Source organism: Choloepus didactylus, chromosome X (genome assembly GCF_015220235.1).
Source record: "Choloepus didactylus isolate mChoDid1 chromosome X, mChoDid1.pri, whole genome shotgun sequence".
In the NCBI taxonomy this organism is placed as follows: domain Eukaryota; kingdom Metazoa; phylum Chordata; class Mammalia; order Pilosa; family Megalonychidae; genus Choloepus; species Choloepus didactylus.
This window is the reverse complement of record NC_051334.1, coordinates 149,350,059-149,364,967: the sequence shown is the minus strand read 5'-3', so window position 1 is coordinate 149,364,967 and position 14,909 is coordinate 149,350,059. Positions and strand designations below refer to the sequence as shown.

At 39.2% G+C, this 14,909-nt stretch overlaps 1 protein-coding gene across 1 annotated transcript in view; it reads right to left on the bottom strand.

Moving 5' to 3' along the window:
• LOC119522392 (glutamate receptor 3) overlaps positions 1-14,909 on the bottom strand; it is a 348,722-nt gene that overhangs the window by 106,984 nt on the left and 226,829 nt on the right. Inside the window, exon 5 of the mRNA XM_037820898.1 lies at positions 11,556-11,609. Within this exon, the coding sequence (XP_037676826.1) occupies positions 11,556-11,609 (54 nt within the window). The remainder of the gene's footprint in view (positions 1-11,555; positions 11,610-14,909) is intronic.

Here is a 14,909-nt window from a genome sequence, read left to right as displayed (position 1 = left end):
TTCAAATCCTCGGCTCTGTTTAGACCTTGACTAAGGGTAATAGTATCCCTTTTGGCTTTTGCCCACCTGGACTGATTTTATGACTTCAGTCTTTGTCTTAAGAATTTGTATTGCCAAGGATGACAGGGCCTGGCTTTGCTCCACTGCTTATGTTCTCAGCATTTACCCAACTGTTGTGCCTACACTCTCATCTCTGGCTTTCCCTGGACTACATCTACCCTTCATCACAGGAGAAATGTAGAGCTGGAAGTGACCTTGTAGTGTTTTCCAAACTTTAGTCATTAATATAATACCTTTATTGCTTTTTGTCATACTTATAAGCAGTCTGTCTGAACTATTATTTACCTAATATTTTTCTTTACAGACTCCATTTTTTAACCTAAATATCTACTTTAGCCTCAGTCTATAGAATGGTGTCTATAAAATCACAGAATTGATGGGTTAGCTATCTTTTCCTAATACATACTTAATATAAATTCAAAACTAATAAATTTAAAAAGAAGTTTGGCTGTGCACTACCTAAAATCATTTCATACAAATAGCACACTTTGGGAAATAGCGATTTGGTCTAACTAACTCACCACTTCAAAAATTAAGAAACAGGTTCAGGGAGGTTGGATTTGTCACAAGGCTAATGAGAGGAATTCTTGGGATTCAAGCCTGTTTCCTGGCTCCTAGTATAGTGATTTTTTCATTACATTATGCTGCCTCCCCCTTTTGCATCTATTCCTAATGTTATCTAGGGTTTTACACACAACAGCTGAGCTACCATTATTGACTTATATGAAAAATTTAAATCATAACACTTAGCATACCTGGGAATGCAGTATAAAGCATCTTGACCCAGGACTTTACCATGAGAGAAAGAGAGGCTGTTGACAGACAGACTGTATACAGAGGGAGCTGGTTACCTCTGGGACTAGAGTAGAGAAACATCACTACCTTAGACAGAGTCCTGGAAGAGAAAACAACAGTTAACTGTGGAACAACCCCTAAAAATATATGATTTTAAAAATATACTAACCGATACAGTATTTAGAAGAGACTTACCTGATGTATGTCCATTTCTGGCCTGGCCAGATCACATAACTGGCCTGTGATCCTGGTGGAATATTTTTGTTTCTTCCAGGGCTTTTAACAATTCAGAATTTTCTTCAGCTCCTTGTCCGCTCTGAAATGTACACCCTGACCTGTGAAAGGCCTTTGTTGAAGCATCCAAGGAATATCCAAGTCTTTGCACTTTAGGATTTCTACGAAGGGAGGTCCACATAAAAGCACATACTAGTCTTTTCCAGATAGATGGAGGTCAGTAGTAAAGGGAGACAGTTGGGGCTATGGTACAGATGATTCCAGGAAGCTTACTTAAGCATGTGGGTGTTCTTGGCTCTGCATTTGTAGAAGAAAGCAGTGGTTCTGTGCAGTTGTGGCATCAAGATTCAGGCTGGACTTTTCTGCCTTGTATGTTCTCAGCTTTCACATAGCTGGTTCATCTTGAAAGGCCAGATGGTCCATCTTAAAAGGAAACATCTTCTTATCTCCACTTCCACTTTTCTTGAACATCCAAATGACTTCTAAGTAGGTATTGTTTACTCTCTCTCTCTCTCTATGTGTGTGTGTGTGTGTGTGTGTGTATGTATGATGGAAACTGGGTATTTTTCTATGCTTTAAAAAATTTGGAAACCATGGTAGGGATAATCTGTCCCCTTACTGGCACCAGGGGTTAGTAGTAGTTACTATTTCTATTGCCCTAATGCAGTTTGATACAGAGCACAGGGACTCATGGAAATACATGGCTGAGTTTAAATGAAAGGGCCCCTAGAGGAAGAGAAGGTGTGGTAGCTCAGAGTCCATGTTTTCACCACTATACTTTGCTTTCTATCTTAAGGAACAGACTGTTCATGTAGTAGGTAGCTGCAAGGTCTCATAGTTTTGAGTTCTGTGTTAAGCACTCAGTTTACCATTCTTTTCCTCCACCCTTGTCCTAGTGATTCTCTTTTACAGTCCTATCACTCCACAGCTTCCATTTCTTTCAGGTTTGGGTTTCAAAGTTAAGAACCAAAGCTCAACTTAAGGATTGTCAGTTGTAAGGAGTCCCAGTTAGAATTTTAGAATTTTAGAATGGGAAAGGTGTTTAGAGATCATCTGGTCATCTTATGCCAACTAAGACAGCCATTGTGGTGTGCTGTTCAGATCTTCCTTCAAGACAGAACCTGCCTCAAAGAGTTCAGTTAACCAACAGCTTCCAGCTTCAGATGCCCTCAGGATCTGCTTCAGCTTTCTAGTGGAAGCTTCGTGCATCCAGCAGCTGCTAGCCAATGACTGAGCAAGGCAGGAATACAATGACTTGCCATTTTAGGGCAATATGAGACTTTATGTCCAATCTTTGAATCAGAGCTCCCAGTTATGCTAGCCAGCTCTCAGAACTAACCATACTCTGAAATTTCTTCCTATCAAACCTTCTTCTTTTCTCCTCCTTCACAGGTATGAGAACTACTGTGTGGCCTGAAGCTCTCCCTGCCTACACCTGCCCCCACTGTCTTTTTTTTTTTTTTTTTATTTATTTATTTATTTATTTTAATCATCATTTTATTGAGATATATTCACATACCACGCAGTCATACAAAACAAATTGTACTTTCGATTGTTTACAGTACCATTACATAGTTGTACATTCATCACCTAAATCAATCCCTGACACCTTCATTAGCACACACACAAAAATAACAAGAATAATAATTAGAGTGAAAAAGAGCAATTGAAGTAAAAAAGAACACTGGGTACCTTTGTCTGTTTGTTTCCTTCCCCTACTTTTCTACACATCCATCCATAAACTAGACAAAGTGGAGTGTGGCCCTTATGGCATTCCCAATCCCACTGTCACCCCTCATAAGCTACATTTTTATACAACTGTCTTCGAGATTCATGGGTTCTGGGTTGTAGTTTAATAGTTTCAGGTATCCACCACCAGCTACCCCAATTCTTTAGAACCTAAAAAAGGTTGTCTAAAGTGTGCGTAAGAGTGCCCACCAGAGTGATCTCTCGGCTCGTTTTGGAATCTCTCTGCCACTGAAGCTTATTTCATTTCTTTTCACATCCCCCTTTTGGTCAAGAAGATGTTCTCCATCCCACGATGCCGGGTCTACATTCCTCCCCGGGAGTCATATTCCACGTTGCCAGGGAGATTCACTTCCCTGGGTGTCTGATCCCACGTAGGGGGAGGGCAGTGATTTCACCTTTCAAGTTGGCTTAGCCAGAGAGAGAGGGCCACATCTGAGCAACAAAGAGGCATTCAGGAGGAGACTCTTAGGCACAAATACAGGGAGGCCTAGCCTCTCCTTTGCAGCAACCGTCTTCCCAAGGGTAAAACTTATGGTAGAGGGCTCAACCCATCAAACCACCAGTCCCCTATGTCTGTGGTCATGTTAGCAACCATGGAGGTGGGGTAGGCGAATACCCCTGCATTCTCCACAGGCTCCTCAAGGGGGCACTACATCTTATTTTTTTTTTTCCTTGTTTGTCTTTTTTCTTTTCTTTTTTTTTTTTTTTAACTTCCCTTCTTTTTTAAATCAACTGTATGAAAAAAAAAGTTAAAAAGAAAACAAACATACAATAAAAGAACATTTCAAAGAGACCATAACAAGGGAGTAAGAAAAAGACAACTAACCTAAGATAACTGCTTAACTTCCAACATGTTCCTACTTTACCCCAAGAAAGTTACATAATATAGCAACATTTCAGTGAACTTGTTCCTACTACATCCATCAGAAATTAACAGACCATAGTCATTTCTGGGCATCCCCAGAACGTTAAATAGCTTATCTGTTCTTCTTGGATTATTGTTCCCCCTTCCTTAATTGCTCTCTACTGCTAGTTCCCCTACATTCTACATTATAAACCATTTGTTTTACATTTTTCAAAGTTCACATTAGTGGTAGCATATAATATTTCTCTTTTTGTGCCTGGCTTATTTCACTCAGCATTATGTCTTCAAGGTTCATCCATGTTGTCATATGTTTCACCAGATCGTTCCTTCTTACTGCCGCGTAGTATTCCATCGTGTGTATATACCACATTTTATTTATCCACTCATCAGTTGAAGGACATTTGGGTTGTTTCCATCTCTTGGCAATTGTGAATAATGCTGCTATGAACATTGGTGTGCAGATATCTGTTCGTGTCACTGCTTTCTGATCTTCCGGGTATATACCGAGAAGTGCAATCGCTGGATCGAATGGTAGCTCTATATCTAGTTTTCTAAGGAACTGCCAGACTGACTTCCAGAGTGGCTGAACCATTATACAGTCCCACCAACAATGAATAAGAGTTCCAATTTCTCCACATCCCCTCCAGCATTTGTAGTTTCCTGTTTGTTTAATGGCAGCCATTCTAACCGGTGTTAGATGGTAACTCATTGTGGTCTTAATTTGCATCTCTCTAATAGCTAGTGAAGCTGAACATTTTTTCATGTGTTTCTTGGCCATTTGTATTTCCTCTTCAGAGAACTGTCTTTTCATATCTTTTGCCCATTTTATAATTGGGCTGTCTGTACTATTGTCATTGAGTTGTAGGATTTCTTTGTATATGCAAGATATCAGTCTTTTGTCAGATACATGGTTTCCAAAAATTTTTTCCCATTGAGTTGGCTGCCTCTTTACCTTTTTGAGAAATTCCTTTGAGGTGCAGAAACTTCTAAGCTTGAGGAGTTCCCATTTATCTATTTTCTCTTTTGTTGCTTATGCTTTGGGTGTAAAGTCTAGGAAGTGGCCGCCTAATACAAGGTCTTGAAGATGTTTTCCTACATTATCTTCTAGGAGTTTTATGGTACTTTCTTTTATATTGAGATCTTTGGTCCATTTTGAGTTAATTTTTGTGTAGGGGGTGAGGTAGGGGTCCTCTTTCATTCTTTTGGATATGGATATCCAACTCTCCCAGCCCCATTTGTTGAAAAGACCATTATGGCTCAGTTCGGTGACTTTGGGGGCCTTATCAAAGATCAGTCGGCCATAGATCTGAGGGTCTATCTCTGAATTCTCAATTCGATTCCATTGATCTATATGTCTATCTTTGTGCCAGTACCATGCTGTTTTGGCAACTGTGGCTTTATAATAAGCTTCAAAGTCAGGGAGTGTAAGTCCTCCCACTTCGTTTTTCTTTTTTAGAGTGTCTTTAGCAATTCGAGGCATCTTCCCTTTCCAAATAAATTTGATAACTAGCTTTTCCAAGTCTGCAAAGTAGGTTGTTGGAATTTTGATTGGGATTGCATTGAATCTGTAGATGAGTTTGGGTAGAATTGACATCTTAATGACATTTAGCCTTCCTATCCATGAACATGGAATATTTTTCCAACTTTTAAGGTCCCCTTCTATTTCTTTTAGTAGAGTTATGTAGTTTTCTTTGTATAGGTCTTTTACATCTTTGGTTAAGTTTATTCCTAGGTACTTGATTTTTTTAGTTGCTATTGAAAATGGTATCTTTTTCTTGAGTGTCTCTTCAGTTTGTTCATTTCTAGCATATAGAAACATTACTGACTTATGTGCATTAACCTTGTATCCCGCTACTTTGCTAAATTTGTTTATTAGCTCTAGTAGGTGTATCGTTGATTTCTCAGGGTTTTCTAGATATAAGATCATATCATCTGCAAACAATGACAGTTTTACTTCTTCTTTTCCAATTTGGATGCCTTTTATTTCTTTGTCTTGCCGGATTGCCCTGGCTAGCACTTCCAGCACAATGTTGAATAACAGTGGTGACAGCGGGCGTCCTTGTCTTGTTCCTGATCTTAGAGGGAAGGCTTTCAGTCTCTCACCATTGAGTACTATGCTGGCTGTGGGTTTTTCATATATGCTCTTTATCATGTTGAGGAAGTTTCCTTCAATTCCTACCTTTTGAAGTGTTTTTATCAAAAAGGGATGCTGGATTTTGTCAAATGCTTTTTCAGCATCTATTGAGATGATCAATTGATTTTTCCCTTTTGACTTGTTAATGTGTTGTAATACATTGATTGTTTTTCTTATGTTGAACCATCCTTGCATGCCTGGAATGAACCCCACTTGGTCATGGTGTATGATTTTTTAATGTGTCTTTGGATTCGATTTGCAAGTATTTTGTTGAGGATTTTTGCATCTATATTCATTAGGGAGATTGGCCGGTAGTTTTCCTTTTTTGTAGCATCTTTGCCTGGTTTTGGTATTAGATTGATGTTAGCTTCATAAAATGAGTTAGGTAGTGTTCCATTTTTTTCAATGTTTTGAAAGAGTTTGAGTAAGATTGGTGTCAGTTCTTTCTGGAAAGTTTGGTAGAATTCCCCTGTGAAGCCATCTGGCCCTGGGCATTTATTTGTGGGAAGATTTTTGATGACTGATTGGATCTCTTTGCTTGTGATGGGTTGGTTGAGGTGTTCTATTTCTTCTCTGGTCAGTCTAGGTTGTTCATATGTTTCCAGGAAATTGTCCATTTCTTCTACATTATCCAGTTTGTTGCCATACAGTTGTTCATAATATCCTCTTATAATTTTTTTAATTTCTTCAGGATCTGCAGTTATGTCACCTTTTTCATTCATTATTTTGTTTATATGGGTCTTCTCTCTTTTTGATTTTGTCAGTCTAGCTAGGGGCTTGTCAATCTTGTTGATCTTCTCAAAGAACCAACTTTTGGTGATATTTATCCTCTCTATTGTTTTTTTGTTCTCTATGTCATTTATTTCTGCTTTAATCCTTGTTATTTCTTTCTTGTACTTGGTTTAGGATTGGTTTGCTGTTCATTTTCTAGCTTCTTCAGTTGATCCATTAGTTCTTTGATTTTGGCTCTTTCTTCCTTTTTAATATATGCGTTTAGTGCTATAAATTTCCCCCTTAGCACTGCTTTTGCTGCATCCCATAGGTTTTGGTATGTTGTGTTCTCATTTTCATTCGTCTCTATATATTTAGCAATTTCTCGTGCTATTTCTTCTTTAACCCACTGATTGTTTAGGAGTGTGTTGTTTAACCTCCAGGTATTTGTGAATTTTCTAAGTCTCTGATGGTTATTGACTTCTAATTGTATTCCATTGTGGTCAGAGAATGTGCTTTGAATAATTTCAATCTTTTTAAATTTATTGAGGCTTGTTTTATGTCCCAGCATATGATCTATTCTGGAGAAAGTTCCATGAGCACTAGAAAAGTATGTGTATCCTGGTGATTTGGGATGTAATGTCCTGTATATGTCTGTTAAATCTAATTCATTTATCAGATTGTTTAGGTTTTCAGTTTCCTTATTGGTTTTCTGTCTGGTTGATCTATCTATAGGAGAGAGTGATGTGTTGAAGTCTCCCACAATTATTGTGGAAACATCAATTGCTTCCTTTAGTTTTGCCAGTGTTTCTCTCATGTATTTTGTGGCACCTTGATTGGGTGCATAGACATTTACGATTGTTATTTCTTCTTGCTGAATTGCCCCTTTTATTAGTATGTAGTGGCCTTCTTTGTCTCTCAAAACATCCCTGCATTTGAAGTCTATTTTATCTGAGATTAATATTGCTACACCTGCTTTCTTTTGGCTGTAGCTTGCATGAAATATTTTTTTCCATCCTTTCACTTTCAGTTTCTTTGTGTCCCTGTGTCTAAGATGAGTCTCTTGTATGCAACATATTGATGGTTCATTTTTTTGATCCATTCTGCGAATCTATATCTTTTAATTGGGGAGTTTAATCCATTTACATTCAACGTTAAAACCGTGAAGGCATTTCTTGAGTCGGCCATCTTATCCTTTGGTTTATGTTTGCCATATTTTTCCCTCTCTCTATTAATATCCTTTATTGTACCCATACCGAATCTCTTTAGTACTGAACCTTTCTCCAAGTCTCTCTGTCCTGTCTTTGTTTCTCTGTCTGTAGGGCTCCCTTTAGTATCTCCAGTAGGGCAGGTCTCTTGTTAGCAAATTCTCTCAGCATTTCTTTGTCTGTGAAAAATTTAAGCTCTCCCTCAAATTTGAAGGAGAGCTTTGCTGGATAAAGTATTCTTGGCTGGAAATTCCTCTCACTCAGAATTTTAAATATATCGTGCCACTGCCTTCTTGCCTCCATGGTGGCTGCTGAGTAGTCACTACTTAGTCTTATGCTGTTTCCTTTGTATGTGGTGAATTGCTTTTCTCTTGCTGCTTTCAGAACTTGCTCCTTCTCTTCTATGTTTGACAGTGTGATCAGTATATGTCTCGGAGTGGGTTTTTTTGGATTTATTCTATTTGGAGTTCGCTGAGCATTTATGATTTGTGTATTTATGTTGTTTAGAAGATTTGGGAAGTTTTCCCCAACAATTTCTTTGAATACTCTTCCTAGACCTTTACCCTTTTCTTCCCCTTCTGGGACACCAATGAGTCTTATATTCGGACGTTTCATATTATCTATCATATCCCTGAGGTCCATTTCGATTTTTTCAATTTTTTTCCCCATTCTTTCTTTTATGCTTTCATTTTCCATTGTGTCATCTTCGAGGTCACTGATTCGTTGTTCAACTTCCTCTAGTGTTGTACTATGAGTGTCCAGAATCTTTTTAATTTGGTCAACAGTTTCTTTAATTTCCATAAGATCATCCATTTTTTTATTTAGTCTTGCAATGTCTTCTTTATGCTCTTCTAGGGTCTTCTTGATTTCCTTCATATCCCGTAGTATGGTCTCATTGTTCATCTTTAGTTCTTTGAGTAGCTGCTCTAGGTGCTGTGTCTCTTCTGGTCTTTTGATTTGGGTGCTTGGGCTTGGGTTATCCATATCTTCTGGTTTTTTAATATGCTTTATAATTTTCTGTTGTTTTTGGCCTCGTGGCATTTGCTGAACTTGATAGGGTTCTTTTAGGGTTTGTAGACCTATTGAAGTCCTTATCTCTAATTTATCAGATCTACAGCTTCGTGGAGTACACTTTCTCTAACTAACCAGCAGGTGGCGTCCACGAGCCACCTGTTCTCCACAAGCCAGTTCTCCCCTGCTTAGCCTTTTTGGTGAGTGGGGGAGTGAGTCTTGTGGGGCCCAATTGGTGTACCAAGCTTGCGTGTGTAGTTGGTGTTGCCCGCCCTGTATGTGGGGCGTGTTTCTGGGCAGTCGGGGAGGGGGGGTGGCCCTAACAATCAAATCTCCCTGATGATCCTAGAGTTTTAAAGCTGCTGCAATAGTCTAATCCTTCAGTTCAGTCCTGCCACAGTTTGTCTCTGCCACTGACTCACAAGTCTTTGGTATTGGCGTATGGCTCCTGAGACTTGCAAGTGGGCCCCTCTTCCAGGCTGTGCACCCCGGGTCCTCTGTTGAGGGATGACTGTGCTATGTCACAGGTGAGTGCCGTCCCCCCAGGGCAGTTCTGGGCTGCTGGGCTGTGTAGGGAGGCTCCCAGTCTGCTCAAATGATGGCTGAATGGGGCTTTGTTAATTCACACTGCTCCACCTTCCCAGCTCTGGGACATTCAGCTGAGGTTGCAGGGAAGGCTAATGTCCACGCCCAGTTTTGTGGTGTGTGCCTGTTATTTGAAGCACTTCCGTCACACTGGGTTGTCTGGGGCAGCTCTGGGCTATGGGGCTGGCGATGGGCAGGAGTGTTTCCTGTCCACCAGGATGGTGGCTGTGAGCGGACACCCCCCTTTTCTTGGGAAGTTGTGTTGTTTAGTGAATTTTCTCAGCCACTGGATTATTGCCTTTTGTCTCAGAGCTCTCTTAGTTCTGCTCTTGACTTGACGTGCCCAAATTGCAATTCTTTGAAGCTTTCTGTATTGGGCTTCTTAGAGTAATTGTTTTAGAAAAAGAAAAAAGGATAAAAAACAAACAAACAAACAAAAAAAAAACAAAAAAAACAACAAAAAAAAAAACGGCCCTCGTCAGAGATCTAATGGGTTATTGAAATGCTAATAGACAAAGCAACCAGGGCCATTAAGGAAAGGTCCACAGGGCAGAGAGATCAGCTTTGCTTCGGGATTTGCATATGCACCTCAAGGCCTGAGCTCCGCCCTTCCCCTTTCTGTGTTCACCAGAACTCCAAAAATCCTCTGCTTTTATTTTGGAGTTTTTCGTGTTGTTTTTTTTCTATGCCTGTCTCCTCTCTGCTGGGCTGGCTGCTCTCAGAGTCTCTGTTGTCTGGTCTCAGTCTATCTATGGTTGGAGTCTGGATCAGTAGAATGAGTTTCCGATAAGAGCAGCCACTGCAGTTCTCCCTTCTCCTTCCCGGAGCCGACAGCCCCTCCTCCCCCGGGACCGAGCCCGGCAGGGAGGGGCGCGGGCCCCCCCGGCCGCAAAAACTTACAGATTTCGCTGATCTCAGCAGTTCCACGTTTTCATGAGTGTTGTATGAAGTATGCCCAAAGACAGATTGCTCTGTGGTGTCCAGTCCACGCAGTTCCTGGCTTTTTACCTACTTTCCTGGAGGAGTAACTAAAACTTACAGCTCACCAGTCTGCCATCTTGCCCCGCCTCCCCCCCACTGTCTTTTGTCTTTCACAGGTATTACTCCCAATAAATGTTCAGCACTTTTAACTTTGTCTTAGCATCCGATTCCAAAGGACTTAACCAACACATCAACCAACTCCCCCCCCCACCAAACCTGAGTTGTATATTAAGGAAAATGAGGTCCTTTAGGGATGAAGTGACTTACCCAAGGTCCCATAGCTAGCTAGTGGCAAAGCCAGTGTGACAATCCAAATTTCATGACCCTCAGTCCATATTCTTTCCCAAACTTCAGTCACCCAGGTATAACCTTCACAATTTTCCATATCTGTATATCTCCAATGCTATTGTTTACTTAACAAAAAATTTCACATATTGTTGTTAAATCTCTGCTTTAACCTTGTATCATAATATCCATAAAAGTAGGATTTTGATGTGCCAGTTTTATATTTTTCTATTACACATTAAATAAATATATTGCTATTAAAATAAAAAAAGTTTGTGTGCATCTTATCTAAAGTTATCTCATGTACCATCAGTGATATGTGAACCTTGCATTTTAAAACACTTTACTGCAAACAAGAGCTACAAACCAACTTCAGCAAAGTACTAGCTTCTAGAATACCACAACTTTTAAAAACATGGGAAGAGTGAAGGGTAAAGACTCAAATTATGTTTTATGTAAGTAGAAAGGTGGCTACACATTTTGACAGGGTCACTTAATATCTCATGTTGAAACCTATTTCTGGCATCTTGTTTGAAAATATTTGGTAGTGATCTGCTTCTTGATGGACAAGTGCAGTAATTATGTGCACATACACTTGGATCAGTTTAATGTGTCCCTATTTCCTTCATTTACATTTCAAACCTGATTCAAATGGTTTACATTTCAAATTCAAATTGAATGTAAGAACAATAAATTAAGAATCATATTCAAACTATTTTTTAAATGAGGAGAGAATATAAGCTTCCCAACTAAAACAAAAACAGTGTAACTGAAAACAAGGCTAGTGCATTCAGGTATGGTATTTACTGAACTCATTTCTTCAAGTTTCTAGAGAACACATTATGTATTTAATGTATTTCCTTTTCGGATGATTACAGACAACACAAACTAAATAGAATATATTGCCCAGGGAACCTTAAATTCTGTTTGTTCTTACCAGGTTAGCAAGCATGTAGTGATAGCCTCTTGAGTGTTTCCCCAGGATCATGACCTGCACAAAGAAGAAATAAAAAATAAAGGTTATTCAATAAGAGCATTTTCAGTTGCACAATGAGATGGCTAGAACATTTGCTTTTAAATCAAAATGTTAGGTCTTTCTGTTGCTGCAAAGGAGAGGCTAGGCCTCCCTATAATTGTGCCTAAGAGCCTCTTCCCGAATGCCTCTTTGTTGCTCAGATGTGGCCCTCTCTCTCTAGCTAAGCCAACTTGAAAGGTGAAATCACTGCCCTCCCCCCTATGTGGGATCAGACACCCAGGGGAGTGAATCTCCCTGGCAACATGTAATATGACTCCCGGGGAGGAATGTAGACCCGGCATTGTGGGATGGAGAATATCTTCTTGACCAAAAGGGGGATGTGAATAGAAATGAAATAAGCTTCAGTGGCAGAGAGATTCCAAAAGGAGCCAAGAGGTCACTCTGATGGGCACTCTTATGCACAATTTAGACAACCCTTTTTAGGTTCTAATGAATTGGGGTAGCTGGTGGTGGATACCTGAAACTATCAAACTACAACCCAGAACCCATGAATCTTGAAGACAATTGTATAAAAATGTGGCTTATGAGAGGGGACAGTGGGATTGGGGGGGCCATAGGGATCACACTCCCGTTTGTCTAGTTTGTGGATGGATGCGTGGAAAGGTGGGGGAAGGAAACACACAAACAAACAAACAGACAAGGACGCCTAGTATTCTTTTTTACTTTAGTTGCTCTTTTTCACTTTAATTATTATTCTGGTTATTTTTGTGTGTGTGGTAATGAGGGTGTCGGGGATTGATTTTGGTAATGAATGTACAACTATGTAATGGTACTGTGAACAATCAAATGTACGATTTGTTTTGTATGAAAAAAACATAAAAAAATAATTTCACATAAAAAAATGTGAGGTCTTTTATATACAGTAAAATCGCAGTTAATTGGACCATATTTCTTTTTATTGTATTTCACTTTCAGGCAGAGAATACAAGAAGAATTGCTAATATCAAAATTAAAAAGATCAAAACAAGGGAGGGGGGCTCTAAACTTCCAGGTCAGTAGTATCATTGTCACTTAAAATAGATGATAAAAGCAATGATGCTGACGAGCCCCTACCCATAAACTGGGTTTCTGTGCTCAGCTGTTCAGACAGAAAATGGACTGAACTTTGCACACAAATTAGAAAATAAAATGCACAGCACATTTTTTGTTACCTGGAATGCTTAGGGAATAGATTACTCAAGGAATGGGGTTAATGGGATTTTCAGGTTAACCAAGGTTGCTTTTGTCTATTAAAAACTTTTCTAAAATGCTTGCCTTCCTGTCCCTGCCTTAATATAAAAAAATCTGCAATGACCTGTATGGCTTTAGGTGCTGTTTGCAATACCTTAGGGCAATGGATATCAAGTGGGCACAATCCCCGTTCCCCCTCCCCACTCTTACTCAGGGACATTTGGCAACATCTGGAGACATTTTTGGTTGTCACACCTAGGAGGAGTGTTACTTGCATCTAGTGGGTAGAGGCCAGGGATTCTGCTAAACATCCTACAATGCACAGGATGACCTCCCATAACAAAAAATTATCTGGTCCAAAATGTCAGTAGTGTCAAGGCTGGTCATCATTCATATCATGATTTTCATGAGCAGCACTGTATTAATACTAAGAATTACAAATTACAAAGTGACTTTTCATTATCTCAAAGTATGTAATTGATTCTACTAACTATTTACCAACCCCAGGGTATTGGTTGGGAGTTGGAAGTTTTTAAATAAATACTTGATATAAGCTTATTTCCTTGTTATTGGCCTCTTTTCTTAGGAGCTAAGTATAGCAAAAAAAATTCTGGTTAATTTAGGATTTCATAAAATGTCATTTTATTGAATACTAACAAGTGCAAGGCTTTATGCTGGATGAGGAATTAGAAACAGAGAAGGGGAGAATATAGAGGTTAAAGATACAACCAGACATAGAAACAAGTTTTGTATAGACCTAAAGCTAATACAATTTTGGAAATCCTTTTAAAGGAAAATAATAAAAATTTACAAATATAATATTTGGAACAAGGCCTTGGAAAGATTTGTGTAAGGAAGAGGTCATTAAGTTTAAACTTCATAAATTCCCTTCTGTACAAAGCTGTCAAAAGGTTTAAAACAAGTTGGGAAGACAACAAAATTGCAGACACATCAAACTGGAACTATATGTAAAAGGCTGTAATAATAATAATAATAATAATAATAATAACAATAATAATATCAACTGCCCTTAAATGAGTGCCTAGTATATGCTGGGCACTGTGCTAGGTGCTTTATATGTATTCAATCCCCAGAAAAATTTAATAGATTAAGTAACGTTAGTCTCATTTTATGGATGAGGAATATCAGTCAAAGAGAATTTAAATAATTTGTCCATGGACACACATCTAGGAAGCGGTAAAGCTGCAATTTGGACCTAGGTATATCTACCTCTAGAACTTATACTCTCGACAGTATATCACATGGCTTCTTAATATGTGCTTAATGCCAAACGCCAGTAATTGCTTTAGGCTCATAGGAAAGAAGAAGTAAAGATTCTAAGGCCTGGGATGTATGGGGAAGGCTTCATGGAGGAGACAAGGTTTAAGCTGGCTCAAGAGGAGTGGAAACATAAATGTAAGTATCATGCTGGAATTGGAAGCCCTCAAGTCATTTCAAGTTCTGAGAGTTGGAGCGAGAGACAGCGAGTGCGAGTAAGCTGTTTTGATTTCATTTAAAATATGAACCACATTTCTGACTGATTATCTATGGAGGAAATGAAAGGTTAATGAATGTCTTGAGGAAGTGATTTCTCACATTGCCATGACACAAAATGAGCTATTAGGTATCTGCTGGGATGTATTCTTCAGTGTCCGCTTGTGAGAAACATCCTTACTGGTGACATTTGTTAACTTTTGGTGGCAAGTTGGGGTCATATGTTTGTTGAATTTTAAATTCACTGACAACCCTCAACATAATGAAATCAGAAGGTTTTTAGTTCTGCCAGGAAAATAAGCAAGATTCGTAAGCACATCTGACAGAGCTTAGAGGGAAATCAGGAAGAAAGCCCAAAGGCAACTGAGTAGGTCTTGTCTCACCAGAGGCAAGTCCTTTTCAGGAAAAGAAAGAGACCAATAGAAAACACTAGTGTTGTAGGAAGTACCCTGAATGAGAACTCAGGAAGGCCTGAACTTGTCATTTACTCACTATTTGATTGTGGACAAATCACTCAACTTCCCTAAGCCTCCGTTTCCTTTTCCCGTCTCAGTAGTTTCATTAGGATCAAACTGTATAACACATATAAAA